Source organism: Nycticebus coucang, chromosome 21 (genome assembly GCF_027406575.1).
Source record: "Nycticebus coucang isolate mNycCou1 chromosome 21, mNycCou1.pri, whole genome shotgun sequence".
In the NCBI taxonomy this organism is placed as follows: domain Eukaryota; kingdom Metazoa; phylum Chordata; class Mammalia; order Primates; family Lorisidae; genus Nycticebus; species Nycticebus coucang.
In genome coordinates, this window is record NC_069800.1 from 7,137,770 (window position 1) to 7,153,494 (window position 15,725).

At 43.3% G+C, this 15,725-nt stretch overlaps 1 protein-coding gene across 1 annotated transcript; it reads left to right on the plus strand.

The window, feature by feature from the left end:
• Nucleotides 1–487: 487 nt before the first annotated feature.
• LOC128573693 (uncharacterized) lies at nt 488–6,073 on the plus strand. The gene is made up of 2 exons (XM_053574047.1): nt 488–1,128; nt 5,574–6,073. The coding sequence occupies exons 1-2, from the start codon at nt 672–674 to the stop codon at nt 5,771–5,773; spliced, it is 657 nt and encodes a 218-aa protein (XP_053430022.1). The 5' UTR covers nt 488–671; the 3' UTR covers nt 5,774–6,073.
• The last annotated feature ends 9,652 nt before the right edge of the window (nt 6,074–15,725 follow it).

Sequence of the window (15,725 nt, forward strand, 5' to 3'; positions counted from 1 at the left end):
TTACAGCTCAGTTTACAATCACCAAATTGTGGGAACAACCTAACTGCCCACAGATCCAGGAATGGATTGACAAGCTGTGGTATATGTATACCATGGAATACTATCCAGCCACAAAAAAAGATGGAGACTTTACAGCCTTTGTATTAACCTGGATGGAGTAGAAACCCATCACAAGAATAGTAAAGCATCACAAGAATGAAGAAGCAAGAATTCAATGTACTCAATTCTGATATGAGGACAATTGATGCTAGTACACGGCAGGGAGTGGGGAAATGGGGGAGGAGAGAGAGGGAAAGGGGGAGGGGGAGGGGTCACGATGTGTGACACACCTCTTGGGGGAGGGACCCAATTATAAGACGGACTTTACCCACATATGCAAGTGGTGTAACCTGGTTCTCTGTATCCTCAATGAATCCCCAAAAATAAAATAACAAGAAAATAATTGTTTGGTGGGAGCAGGGAGGACTTTGGGGAAATGGTTATTTGGGATTGAAAGTAAGAATTGAACAGGGGTTAGCCAGACTACATTTCTTGGATTGTCTTTCGAAGTTTACTGCTGTGAAGGATTAATGAGTACAGCTCAATCCTCTCTGGACAAGAAGGGCAGCACTGTGGCCCCCTGGGTTTAATCCGGAGCTTTCCTGCTTCCTGCAGATCTATCGTAATTCCAGATGGCAGGGATAGCTTTGTTTCCAGGTGTCCCTGTGGTGCGGATGTTGTCCAGGGAAGACCCCAAGCAGCAAGGCCCTGGAGGGAGAGACTTCCCCAGCTCCCCACATGCCGGGATGTTTGAAAGAGGAGCCAAGTCTTGGTTTTACTACTGTGAAGCGAAGACACAGACAGAAAAGGAAAAGAGGAACTGGGGGCTGTCAGAGACCTCAGTGAGTTACAAAGAGAAGATCCTGAGGGAATTCTGCCTGGGCCGGGTGCTGCAGCGCCTGGTATGTGATGGTGTCTTCTCCTTGCACGAGTACAGGGATATCCTCTCGCAGGCCTGCTATCCCAAGAGAGTGGACTGTTTTCTCCTGAAGCTTTTTTCCAAAGGTGCAGGTGCGTTCTGCACTTTCTGCTCTCATCTGGAGGAATTCTGCCCTTACTTGCTTACCTGCTTTTTTCTTTATTACCAAGGTAAGAACATGGTTTGCTCTGACAAGTAGTAAACTTTGTGATGTTGTAACCAACATGTCAGGTGCCCCAGCCACACTGTATAATCGTGAGTTTCAACACAGCATTGATTTTTATTTTAATACAAATATCCAATCCTTCTCTCTCAACTTTCATGGTACAGAAGTAAACGTCTGTGTTGCCAAATAAAACCTCACACAGCCCCAGACACAAACTGAGGGATGATTTCTAATCACCTACTAGAAAGATTTATACCTTTCTTGTTTTAATGAGGACTTTTAAGTGGTAAGCGTAAAATATCAATAGGTTAAGGAAGATAGACTGAGCTTTCATTCTGCAGATGAAGGCACAGAGATGGTCATAGTTCCTTAAAATGTTAGAGTGACTGTAAGATCCAGTAATTCCAGACCTAGGTATATCCCCAAAATATTGTTGAAACCTATGTATATTATACAATATTTAAAAATATTATAAAAATTAGCTGGGCATGGTGGCAGACGCCTATAGTCCTGGCTTCTCAGGAAGCTGAGGCAGGAGGATCACTTAAGTATAAGAGTTTGAGGTTCCTGTGAGCTGTGATAATGCCACAGCACTGTATCCAGGGTGACAGAGTGAGATTGTGTCTCCAAAAAAAAAAACCAAAAATCATATCCACACAAAAACATGTGTGAGAATGTTTGTAGAAGCATTATTTATAAAAGCCCAAACATATCCACACAAAAACCTGTGTAAGAATGTTTGTAGGAGCGTTATTTATAAAAGCCAAAAAGTAGAAACAGCCCAAATGCCCATCAGCTGAGTGATTATGAAACATATCATATCTAGATAATGGGATATTAGTCTGTCGTAAATCACTGACAGTCACAAAATGCCACATACTGTATGATTCCACTTATATAAAATGTCCAGAATAGGTAAATCCATAGAGACAAAAAGTAGATTCTTGGTTGCCACGGGCTGGAAGTAGGAGGAGACGGGGCGTTACTGCTAATGGGAAAGGGGATTTTTTGTGAGATAATCAAAATGCTGAAATTAGATAGTTGTGATAATTGCACACACTTGTGACTATACTAAAAGCTACAGAGCAGTATACTTTAAAAGGGTGAGCTTTATGGTATGTGCATTATAAATAAAGCTATTATTTAATAAAACAAAGTAGGATGGAAGTCTTCCTGGCTGTTTCTCTTCTCCCAGTCTTCCAAAGAGAGCCCTTTTAGGATTGTGGTCATGAATTATAGGTTAATTGTAAATGGTCCCATTTAGTAAAATGGTCAATCCACTGAAAAAGTCAATTGGTGAAAGTGAATATTTATAAGTGGTTTCTTACATGACTTGAGGTTGTAATGTAAAATAAATTTATCAGAGAAATATTTGATTATCTATTCATTTATAATTCAATACAACTTTATAACGTCTCTACTGTGCCTGAGGCACTATGGTAAACAACTCCTTTATTTTTTTATTTTTTATGCAATCCTTTATTTTTATTATCACATCCTTTATTGTTATTTAATATCTATCACACATTAAAAAAACTTAGATAAATATCTTTTACAATACAATTTAAAATTCTGATGAGCGAAAAATAGCCTGAACATAATAACCATTTAACTTTCTAGGTAAGGGGCATTTACAGAGTAAGTTTGTTTGTTTGCTTAAGTTTGCTTGCAAAGAAATAATCTTTACTGAGGAGGAGAAAGAGAGAGAGGGAAAAGGACCAGATGGCATTTTAGCAATATCTTGCTATTTTAATTCTTGGAAACATTCTGAAATGTAAGTGTCAAAATGTTAAGTTGAAAACAGATATCTATTATATTAATTTCTATACTCTTTTGCATATTTGAAAATGTATTCAAGTAAAAATAAAAATCTTTGATTTGTAAAAGAAATAATATGATTGTGGTATTGACATATATAATATATGATAAAATTTTATAGAACTATACAACCACCATAAAAAATGAGTGCCTGTAAAACTAGTTCTCTCCAAATAATGCCTGTACTTTAGTATCCTGCCTGTATCAGTTTCCCAGTTTTGATAATTGTAAGAAGGTTATGTAAAACGTTATTACCATGTGAGGAAGCTGAATGAAACCATACTATTTTTGCAACATCTATATGAGTCTAAAACTGCTCAAAAATAAAAAGTTCTGTAAAAAAAAATAGCAATGACATTATCAAAATTTAACTAGAGAGATTGGTTTTAAATTAAAAAAAAATTCTAAAATGCTCAAGTTCTTTTGCCACCTGAATGTCATAGCAATGGCATCGAATTGGTGTTTTAGGCTAATTTTTCTTTTCTTTTCTTTTCTTTTTCTTTTTCTTTTTTTTTTGCAGTTTTTGGCCAGGGCTGGGTTTGAACCCACCACCTCCGGCATATGGGGCCAATGCCCTACTCCTTTGAGCCACAGGTACGGCCCATAGGCTAATTTTTCTAAGTGATTCCCTAGGTCGTAGTTCCAGGCTATTAAGCAAGTTCTTTATAAAGGCTGAAGTCTACACCTGTGTTCAATGAGACTTGTCTTCTGTGGGCCCCTGAAAGAGGCTGATTTATGAAGAGCTGTAATAACATCACAAAGAAATTCATTTCCTCTCACTCTAGGACTAGACTCAGCTCATATAAATGCCAAGGAGTTCTTGGAGTTCTGGCAATACAAAAAGGGCCCAGAGCTAGCTGCCATCATTAGAAAAACATACTATTAAATACTGGTGTCCTAAAGCAAGAAGGTTCCAAGTTAACAGTTCTGCTGCAGAGTGTACCACAGAGGGCAAAATTATCTCCATGGTCCAAAGCTCTTCACTAGCTAGTGATATTCACGGAGCCCAGAAGTGCCACACCGTCTCTTCAAGTTTTATGTCTTTATTTTATTTTATTATTTGAGACAGAGTCTCACTTTGTTGCCCTCAGTAGAGTGCCGTGGCTCTCACAGCTCATAGCAACCTTAAACTCTTGGGCTTAAGCGATCCTCTTGCTTCAAGTAGCTGGGACTACAGGTGCCTGCCACATCACCTGGCTATTTTTGTTATTGTTGTAGTTGTCATTGTTGTTTGGCAGGCCCAGGCTGGGTTTGAACCCGCTGGCTCCGGTGTATGTGGCTGGTGCCCTAGCCATTGAGCTACAGGCACTGAGCCTTTTTTAAAAAATATTTTTTTTGGTGGATGGGGGCTGCCTTCCAGGGTCTGAGGGAGGAGAAGACATGACAGAGGCAAGTAAACACAGGTGGGGAGGGCGCGGGCAGGGAGAATTAGGAGCTGAGTGGAATGGGCTTTGAATATGGAAGGGGACCCACAGAAGGTTTTGATTGGGAACCATCAGTTCCCTGCTAATGACAATCTCCTCTTATGACTTCTGGGAGGAGGGGTAAGAGGCTTATGGGGGGAAAAGGTGTCAGAAGTGTTGAACCAGGTGTCTGGTGAGGTGCTATCTAAGTAAGGAAGACACTTAGTGGTGATACTTCATGGTGAGTTTTATTTTTTTATTTTATTTTATTTATTTTATTTATTTATTTATTTATTTATTTATTTATTTATTTATTTATTTATTTATTTATTTAAGACAGTGTCTCACTATGTTGCCCTGGGTAGAGTGCTGTGGTGTCACAGCTCACAGCAACCTCAAGTGCTTGGGTTTAAGCGATTCTCCTGCCTCAGCCTCCCAAGCAGCTGGGACTACAGGCGCCCGCCACAACACCTGGCTCTTTTTTGGCTGGAGTTTGGCAGGCCCGGGCTGACTTTGAACCCGCCAGCTGCACTGTATGTAGCTGGCACCTAGCCACTGAGCTACAGGCACCGAGCCCATAGTGAGTTTTTAAAAGTCAGCAGAACCTCCCTGTGATTCTAATTTCCTGAGCCCAAGAGAAACCAAACCCAAACCCAAACCCAGCCTCAAGATGCACATCCTTGGCTCACGAAGAAGCCACATCTGAAAGAGATTCTCGTGCCTTCTTTCTTCCTGTTTCCATGAAACCCATTTTGAAATATTGCAAAAAACTGGGGATTTCTTTCCAAGTCCCCATAATCAGAAAAATACCAGCATGTGCTTTTGAAAAAGGGCCACTCAATTCTTAACCAAGACAAGAAATTACAGTAAAACCTCCATACTTGACCCCTCTTTAAGTTGACCTAATTTTCATAGACTGGACATGTGTCACATGACGTATCACACAGTAGGCCTAGTGCCTGACGTTGACTACTGGGTGTGTTTGGGTGGTCAGTTTACAGAGGCTCTACTGGGTTTACTTTGAGAAACAGATAATGATTCATTTTTCAATGAACTAATGGATGTTTGCTCAGAAAAATGTAACCCAAATAAGGTTTATCCTTTTATATATAATTTAGCATAGCCAAATCTCCAGCAACATATCGTTATAACTTTAGAAAAGAAAGGCAATGATAAGTAGATAAGCTTACGTTCCTGCTGTAAATGTGATGTTTATGTTATAATGCAGAACAAACCCTAAGGCTCTTACAAGATGCACCTACTGCAGAAGAAAAAGCAAGGCTTGGAACTCAGCCTGGACTGAGCAGGGCCCTGGACGCTGAAGATCAAGAACTAAGTCTTCAATTATGTGACAAGTATGTTAACATTCTCAGAGTGTTCGCAATCTTAAAGTACTATGCTTTTATTTTTCGTTTCTTCATCCCCTAGTTCTGGTTCCACAGTGTCTGTCTTTCAGCCACTTACAAATAGTTTTGCTAATGCCCATGCTTTCTAGCACCTGGTCAGGCCAGTGTGTGATTTCTGTTTCTACTGTAGCACAAGACGAATGGTGCTTTGGAAACCACCATTCAACTGTAGGCAGTTGATACTGTTGAAGTGTAAAGCTGATGATGGTCCTTAGACTTCGCTCTTTGTTGGAGCTCAAAACAGGATGATACTCTGAATTCAGAACATCCCAGGTTCAGTCGTAGAATTCTAAAAACCTAAATAGGGGTTGTAAATTGACCAGTGGTCCTGTAAAATGTGTGTTAATATTTCTCCCAAGGAAAAAAATACTGTGAATTCCTAATGAGACATTCTGGGGTTACTCCGATGTAAATGGCCACCATCTGCTCTTTTGGTTCATGAATTACATGTTGGGGGCCAGATCAAAACTTGAACTGTGGCAAACCTTTAAGGCCATTGGCTCATGTAAGTTCCCTAGGGGGAAGAATTTGCATAAAATGAGAACTCAAAGCAACCATCAAAAGGCTCCCTACACCATTCAATGTCCCTCCCACCTCTAAGGCATGAAATGGGGTGTCAATTGCTGGTATGTAAGCCTTCAGTTTTCTTTTTCTTTTCTTTTTTTTTTTTATTAAGTCAAATACCCATAGATCATGAATACATTTATGCATATGTGGGGTACAACGTGTTGGGTTTTTTTTTTAATATACAATCTGACATGGTTAGATCAAACCAATCAACATAGCTTTCACCTCATTTACTTGATTATTGTGTTAAGACATTTATGTTCTACACTTGACAGATTTGACTTGTACCCTTGACATATGCTCCATAGGTGCGGTCCCATCATTTACCCTCCTTCTATCAAACTTCCCCCCTCCCCTCCCTTCCCACTCCATTTCTCTCCTTCATCCTGGGCTATATAGTTGTGTTCTATCTTTCATAAGAAAGTGTGAGTAAATATTAGTAGGTTTCCTAGAAGTACTGAGTACATTGGATACTTTTTCCTCCATTCTTGAGATACTTTATGCAGAAGAATATGTTCCAGGTCCCTCCATGTAAACATAAAGCCTTAAAGATGGTAAAGGCTCCATCTTTTTTAAGGCTGCATAGTATTCCATGGTATACATATACCACAATTTATTAATCCATTCATGGGCCAGTGGGCATTTGGGCTTCTTCCATGACTTGGCTATTACGAGCCTTCAGTTTTCTTTAAATTTGCTTATGGGCTCGTAAGTATCTAAGAGATGGTAATCAGTAAGTATTGTAGAAAAGCACACAAGTCAATATCTACTGCATATAAATCTAATACTCAGGATATACCAATAACCAATCTAATACTCAGGATATACCAATACCAATGTATCAAAAGATGATACAAATCACATTGAATACCTCTTATAATTACAGAAGTCAAACATGACTTGAGTATTACAAATTTAAGACAGTTTTTTCCTTTTTAAAAGTGTATATACACTTTTTTGGCACCCCGTGTATATTTAATTTTACCTTTAAGCAGGCTTGTTATTATAGATAGGCACTTGGGTCCCCATTATCACAGTCTATTCACCGAGATAGTGCGCAGCCTGCTTTCCAGCCTTTCTCTTGTTGGGTGGAGAACCATGTAGTCTCGGGACAAAGGTGTCAGAGATCCCTGAGCCTGACCTGAGTGGACGTGGGTTTCCTGTAATGGCAGGTCCTCCTGCAGGGCCAGGAGTCTTTCACTGGTTCAGGCGTGAGCCCCTCTATGGAGAACATGACACCCTGCCAGCCTGTCCAGGAACAGTTCCTACTATAGGATGGGCTGCAGATGCCGCTGGGATTTGACAACCACGTAATTCTATTTCTTTTCCCCACCTACTTGCTCTCAGTGCAGAGAAAGGGAAGCATCTCGTTTATATATAAACATAATACACAGAGAGGGAGATTTATTTTAAGGAATTACCTCATGTGATTATGGGAACTGGCAAGTTTGGAAAAGCCAGCAAGTTAGAAATTCAGGTAAGCATTAATGTTGCAGTCAGTCTTGAATCTGAACCTTATGGGGCAGCAGGCTGGAAACCCAGGCAGGGTTTCGACATGGCAGTCTTAAAGAGAATCCCTTGCGGGCGGCGCCTGTGGCTCAGTCAGTAAGGCGCCGGTCCCATATACCGAGGGTGGTGGGTTCAAACCCGGCCCCGGCCGAACTGCAATCAAAAAATAGCCGGGCATTGTGGCGGGCACCTCTAGTCCCAGCTACTCAGGAGGCTGAGGCAGGAGAATCACTTAAGCCCAGGAGTTGGAAGTTGCTGTGAGCTGTGTGAGGCCACGGCACTCTACCCAGGGCCATAAAGTGAGACTCTGTCTCTACAAAAAAAAAAAAAAAGAGAGAGAGAGAGAATTCCTTGCTCAGGAAACAGTCTTTGCTTGTAAGGACCTTCTCCTGGTTGTATAAGGCCTGCACATATTCTGGAGGGCAACCTACTTTACTCAAAGTCCACTGATTTACATATTAATCAGATCTAAAAAATACTTTCACAGCTACCTATAGATTGGTGTTTGACCAAACAGCTGGGCACCACAGCTGAGCCAAGTTGACACATAAAATGAAGGATCACAAGTGTTGTATTGCCTTGGATGTATTGCCTTGGACAAGCTGCTTAAGCTTTCTGTGCCTCAGATTCTCATCTGGAAATTGAGGCTAATGCTCCAAATTACTCTATGGCCGGCACTCCAAGCACTTTGAGGGCTTAGAGTAATTGAATCAACACTCCACAAGCTTTATTTTCCTATGTAGCTCCTCTTTACTCTGATAATTAAGACAATTGTCCAATCCAAAGATTTCAGAATTTTCTCTATGCAGCTAGTCCCTGAATACTAGGCATGCTGATTAAGCTCATTCCAGCACTACCTCTGCACCCAGTTTGCCTGGGCCTGATTCTGCATCACTCCCCAGGAGTACCTGAGATCTGTGTTCCGAATTAACAAACACAGTGGATCGTCTCAGATTCTTACTTTCTGTCTTATATGAAAACGTGATATCTTAATTATTATTCTTTTTATTAATTTTTTTGGAATTTTTAATTAATTTATTATTTATTTATTTAAGAGACAGTGTCTCACTCTGTCACCCTCGGTAGAGTGCTGTGGCATCACAGCTCACAGCAACCTCCAGCTCTCGGGTTTAGGCGATTCTCTTGCCTCAGCCTCCTGGGTAGCTAGGACTACAGGCGCCCACCACAACACCCGGCTATTTTTTGTTGCAGTTTGGCCAGGGCTGGGTTCGAACCCACCACCCTCGGTATATGGGGCCAGTGCCCTACTCACTGAGCCACAGGCACTGCCAAAAAAATACTATATTTTTAAAAAACTATTTTTATTTATTTACTTCTTCAGAGATGGGGTCTCACTCTGTTGACCAGGCTGGAGCACAATGGTGTGATTGTAGCTCACTACAGCCTCAAATTCTTGGGTTCAAGTGATCCTCCCACCTCAGACTGTCAAAGCAGTGGGATTAAAAGAGTGAGCTGCTGGCCGGGCACGATGGCTCACGCCTGTGATCCTGGCACTCTGGGAAACCGAGGCAGGTGGATTGCTTGAGCTCAGAAATTTGAGACCAGCCTGAGCAAGAGTGAGATCCCATCTCTACTAACAGTAGGAAAAACTAGCTGGGCTTAGTGGTGCACACCTGTAGTCCCAACTACTCAGGAGGCTAAGCCCAGGAGTTTGAGGATTCTGCGAGCTATGATACCATGGTACTCTACCCAGGATGAAGGAGTGAGACTGGCTAAAAGAAAAAAAAAAGTGATCTACAGTGCCCAGCCTTATTATTCCTTAATACATCTTACCTATTTCTGAGTCCTAACCTAGATCCTTCTTTCTTCTCCCTTTTTTTTCAGTACCCCTACCCCAAGGATGGTGTGGTGGTTAATTTTATGTTTCAACTAAGCTGGGCCCAGATCTTTGGTCAAATATTCTTGGGGGGAGGTGGGTAGAGGGAAGGGGATAGGTGGGATTACACCAGCGGTGCATCTTACAAGGGTATATGTGAAACTTGGTAAACAGTCTGTGAAGCTAGTGACTGATGCTCCATGATTATATCAATGTACACAGCTATGATTTAATAAAAAATATATATATATACCATTCTTGATGTTTCTGTCAAGTTTTTTTCGATGAGATTATTACGCTTATGCGTGTATGTGTATATGTATATGTGTGTGTGTGTATGTGTATATGTGTGTATGTGTGTGTGTGTGTGTGTGTGTGTGTTCTCTTTCCCAGGAGAATCCAGACTAGTGCAGATGGAAAGAACAGTCCTCAAATCATTGCTCTATGCTAGACCCTAAGAAAGCAGGACCCAGGGCTGGGGTCCGAAGCAGCCTCCCTGTTGTAGCTATCTTTGTTCACGTTTCTAAGGCTTTCGGTCTTCTGATTCCTGGAGAGGGTAATTTCCCCCCACCCCCAAGACTTACATCTGCCACCAACTATTCTCTTAGGGTCTGCATTGATGTGGGTGCCCCTGGGGCAAAACATGTACTGGACAGTCTAGGAGCAGAGACCTGTGTCCTCCCTCCCATGCCCCCATCTTCAGTCTAAGTCCCAGAGCTATTTCCCTTGAAAGTTTAAAACGAAGCTAATACTGTTGCTACACATCCATTTTCCAAGGAACTATTACTGCCGACCCTGCCTAAATTCCTAGGTTGGCTCTTGGGTCTCCATAGCTACTTGTGTTCTTACCAGCATTAAGCGACCATGAATCTCCCAGTCTCTTCTTCCCTTTATTCTCATGCATATTTTCTCTCTGACTTCACTGTCTTTTTCTAGCCCCAGATTCTAAACAGGGTGTCCCGTGTTTAGAACTCTGCTGGAGGGCATGCAGAGAACATGGCCTACCAGGACCATACCTGAACATTCTGTCTGCATTGGTTTTTACATCACCACTTCCTTTGAGTTCACGGTTTACTGCTAACAATGTGCATACTTCCTTGCCTTTACTTGAAGAACATAGTTAAAATTTTGCTATAGTATTTAAGTTTGTAGATTCACCCACAGGGTACATAATGTAAACCCATTTGTTCCTAAAAAAAACCTGCAACAACATATAGATTTTTTTCTGCATCAGTGAAACTTTGGTCTGAAATTGTAATCAATGTAGTCATCGCATACTCATGTGGAAATACAGTCCTGTGAAAAATGAACCTCATTGAGTTATTGTATCACACTAGAAATGACAGTATGGCATTATTAAATAGCTAGATGATCAGTTCTTAAATATGCCTCAAGAGAAGCGTGATAATACACAAAATGCCAAAAGGTTTTATATTTGGGCTGTGAGTCAATGGTGCCCGCATCCCTGATGTGGCTTCAAAAGGAGGTTGGGAAGGTTTCTTTCCTTAATGGGCTTTGTCACACTGACATTAAAATCAACTTTGATTCCACTGGCTATCAGAAGAAATGTCCAAATTGCACAGACACCTGCTGTCGTTGTGAAAGCCCCTTCCGGGACTTCTGTGTGGGACCACGTGCCCTCTGCACATCCTTGAGCTCACCATTGAAAGACCAGGCAACAGGGAACATGACCTCTCCCTCATGACGTGTTGCAAATGTCGGCCGGAAGAAAGCCAAGTCCCTCCAAGGGAGGCAGTCCCACTCGCAGGCGGGACTCAGTTTCAGAAAACCTGTGGCGGTGGCTTTGTGGTTTTTTTCTCTTCATTCCATGAAGGCCTAGAGAGATTGAAGTTAACTGGGACACAGCAGACATTTGCTTTTTCTCCTTTCTTTGCTCTTAGCTGTCAAAGCAGAAGACAAACCTCTTGCTCACAGAAGCACACAATGAAGAAAAAAAAATGAAGGAGCAGGAAAAGCATAACTGATTTTAAGCTTCATCGAGGGGAATGAACTCAATTGTGAAGGCCAGTGAATAAATCTGAGAGGCTTCAGCTCCTCCCACTCCTGTTGTTATGAATTCACCAAGGCAACAGTGTCCAGGACTCAGGCAGGATCCACCAATGAGAAGGTGGCGGCTGTGGCCCTGAAGATGCCAGGTGGCCGCCAGGAGCACAGGTGAAAGGCTGCATCTAGACAAGACTGTGCATAAGGGAAAAGTCAAGTCATCCTGTGCTTCTGCTTACAAATATTTAATGCGTGGAAAAGGGAACCATGTGGGACAAATGGAAAGTAATGCAGGTCATATATCTAGATTTTTTAGCTCCTGAATGAGTTCCTCTGGCATCTGTTTATATAAAAATTCATGGTGGGTCTGGATGCTGCTGTGACGTACTGAGAACTTTCTAATTACATCCACAGCCCCCAGAGTTCGCGAGCCATTTCCACGAATCATCCTTATCTCGCTGGCGCAGCGAAGCACACTTGTCCCGAAGTTGCAGTTCAGAAACTGAGGCTCAGAGATGAAAGGACTCGCTCTAGGGCCTGTGTTCTGTACCCTTTCCAGACCCCGTGCCCTCCACTCATCTGGTGTAGATATCTCATCCACAAGATGTGTGTGCCCAGACGCGAACTGGAGATGTGGTGGGCCTGGTGCATGAGCTTTAGGATGGAGCACTGGCCGCCTGCACACCCCTGTCCACCAGAGCCTTGGCCTCGGGCAGAAAACAGCCAAACTGCCACCAACCTGATGTGGGTCACCAGGCCTGGTCATCGTGGCAATATCCTACGTGGGGTCTAGATTTTTTGACTGATTAAATCCATGGGGATCTTGTTTGAACACTGCCCTCATCCTCCATCAAACAGACCTGGCAAACGGGATGGGACCTTCCTCTCTGTTTCCATACACCCTTCCTTAGGCCCCTGTTTTCATGCTTATCAGAAAATATTGGTGGTTTTGTTTCATTCCTCATACTCTTCCCACACATGGACACATGAGGGGAAGGAAAGTTAAGTCCACCTTGTAATTCTGTAGACCCAGTACAGCTCCGGATGGAGCTCTTTGGTTACCCTGCAGTGAGCAGACCTGAAAGGCACGCCAGCCTCCAACCCTGCCCCAAGAACCCAGTTCACAACCCCAAACTGCGGCCTGTGTGACCTTGACTTCCTCACCAGGTATTCCCTTCTGACTTCTTCCTTGTGAAGGCTGTCAGCAGGAACTTTCTCGGTTTTCCTCTTCTGGCCTTTCATTTGCATTTCCCTTAGGTCCCTGGACCCACACTTCCCAGCGTCCCTCCTCACCCACCTGCACACCTTCCCTTCTTGGCTGTGAGCTGTGACGCCAGGGCACTCTACTGAACCTTCCCTTCTTGGCTGAACCCTGGATCCCTGTGCTTTTCTAGGGCTTCAGATGCTGCACTTCCTCTCTGTACTTCCCTCACGATTACACCGACCTCTACCCTGTGAATACCAAATTTGCATCTCCAGCCAATCCCCTCCCTGAACCACAGACCTTCCAACTCACTGCCCATTTGCAGAAACCACTTGCGTCTAATAGGCCACCCAGACAATGCAGGTAAAATCATCTCACGACCAGCCCCCTGCCATACCCACTATTTGCTCAGGCCATTCTGTCTAAAACGCGTCATTTTTCCATTCATTCTTTTTTCTTCACCCCACATCCAACCTACAGGCAAGTCCAGCCAGATCCACCAAACTGTATGCAAATATGCCCATTCCTGAGCACGCTGCCGCCTCCAGTCATCCCTGGACCTGGACTCCCACCTCCCCCTCCCTGCCTCCACCCCCACCCACCGCTCTACCCACCACACCAGCCTTCTCCTGGCTCACACTGCTGGCTCCACCCCCACCCTCCCTCTTCAGGCTCCACCCCCACCCCCACCCCCACTCTGCAGGCTCCACACCCACCCACCACTCTGCAGGCTCCACTCCCACCCATTATTCTGCAGGCTCCACCCCCACCCACCACTCTGCAGGCTCCACCCCCACCCACCACTCTGCAGGCTCCACCCCCACCTGCACTCTGCAGGCTCCACCTCCTCCCACCACTCTGCAGGCTCCACCTCCACCCGCCACTCTGCAGGCTCCACCCCCACTCACCAGTCTGCAGGCTCCACCCTCACTCACCAGTCTGCAGGCTCCACCCCCACCCACCACTCTGCAGGCTCCACCCCCACCCGCCACTCTGCAGGCTCCACCCCCACCCGCCACTCTGCAGGCACACCAACCTTCCCCTGGCTCACACCGCTGGCTCAGGACTTCACACTCTCTGAAACAGCTTACTCAGGACCCTGCACAGCACACCTCTATCTGTCTGCTGGTGACATACCTTGGAGAGAGGCTTTTCTTACTGCCTTTTCTAAAACTGTGCCAACCCCAACTCCAGCCCCTTTATCTCTCATCCTGCTTTGTTTTCTTTATAGCATTTATCACTCGGAGACATGTGTTTTTTATGTGCTTGTTGTCTGTTTTCTCCAAATAAAATGCAACCTCTGTGAGAACACTGACTTTTTTTCACTCACTGGTACACCCCTGGTTCCTAGAACAATGCTTAGAATTTAGAGGTACTCAATAAATATTTGCTGAGCAGATGAATGAAATATTAGACTGTGATTTCATAAAATGCATAGATATACCAATTTCCCCACTGACAGAGATCAGTGGACCAAATCCAACCTGAAACCTGTTATTTTTTTTTTAATAATTTTTTTTTTTTTTTTTTTTTTGTAGAGACAGAATCTTACTTTATCACCCTGGGTAGAGTGCTGTAGCATCACGGCTCACAGCAACCTCCTACTCCTGGGCTTAGGCAACTCTCTTGCCTCAGCCTTCCAAGTGGCTGGGACCACAGGCGCCTGCCACAATGCCCAGCTATTTTTTTGTTGCAGTTTGGCCCAGGCCGGGTTTGAACCCGCCAACCTTGGTATATGGGGCTGGTGCCCTACTCACTGAGCCACAGGCGCCTCCCTAAAATAAAATTTTATTGTAACACGGCTTTGTCCATTTGTTTACATATGGTCCACACTTGCTTCCATACTAGCCACCAAGGTTGAGTAGTTGTGACAGAGATTGTATGGCCCCCAAACCTAAATTATTTAATGTTTACTATCTGGGTCTGTACAGGAAAAAATTTGCCAGCTCCTGATATGGATACTACCTCCTGCTGCTTCTTTAAAGTGATAAATATATGTAAAATAATGAATGCTTTAAACCATCACTGCATAGTTAATCCATTAGTATAAACTTATTGAAAAAAGATAAAACCATGAGAAGTGTTTGGGAAAGGCAGCGCAAGTCTCATATCCGCAGCCCCTGTTTTAGCCCTTTCCAGGAGGTAGCTGGCTAACAGCTGGATTCCTTCCAGACCTTTTCAATGCATTCCCATATAAACCTCCTGTGTGCAAATGAGGTTCATTTGGTTTCAGCAAATAAAAATTGTACATATTATGGTGCATAACATGATGTTTTGATATTTGAATGGCTGAATCAAGCTAATTTATCATATGCATCATTTCATATACTTATCATGCAAACATGTTTTGATATCAAGGTTTTGTTAGACTTGGAATGAGAGGGAAAACTTTCCATCTGTTCTTGCACTCTGACAGTGGGAATAACAGGAATCATATGTTCCTCAAAGGTTCGCTGGAATCCCCCATAATACTGTCTGAATCTGAGGCCTGTTTCAGGGATAGCTCTCAAATTAACTTTCCAATTTCTTTAAGAGAACCATCAAAAATTTAAATCTCAGGCGGCACCTGTAGGTCAAAGGATTGGGCGCCAGCCCCATATACTGGAGGTGGCGGGTTCAAACCCAGGCCTGGCCAAAAACTGCAAAAAAAAAAATTAAGAATTTAAATCTCCTTTCAGCCAGAGCTTTTAGTAATTCGCCAAAATGACAAACACAAAGGGAGAAAGGAGAGACACCTGATCCACATTCTCTAGGCCTTTTAGAAAACATGGAAATGTTCCTCTGGCCACATATATGCATGTCTGTAAGAAAGATGATAGTGTAGACATCAGGGTAACGGTGCCACACAGATGT

Excerpts from the sequence above, each read along its gene's own strand:
- LOC128573693 (XM_053574047.1), top strand. The coding sequence starts at position 672 with ATGGCAGGGATAGCTTTGTTTCCAGGTGTCCCTGTGGTGCGGATGTTG. Across the intron at positions 1,129-5,573 it reads CTTTTTTCTTTATTACCAAG|AACAAACCCTAAGGCTCTTA; the intron begins GTAAGAACATGG and ends GTTATAATGCAG.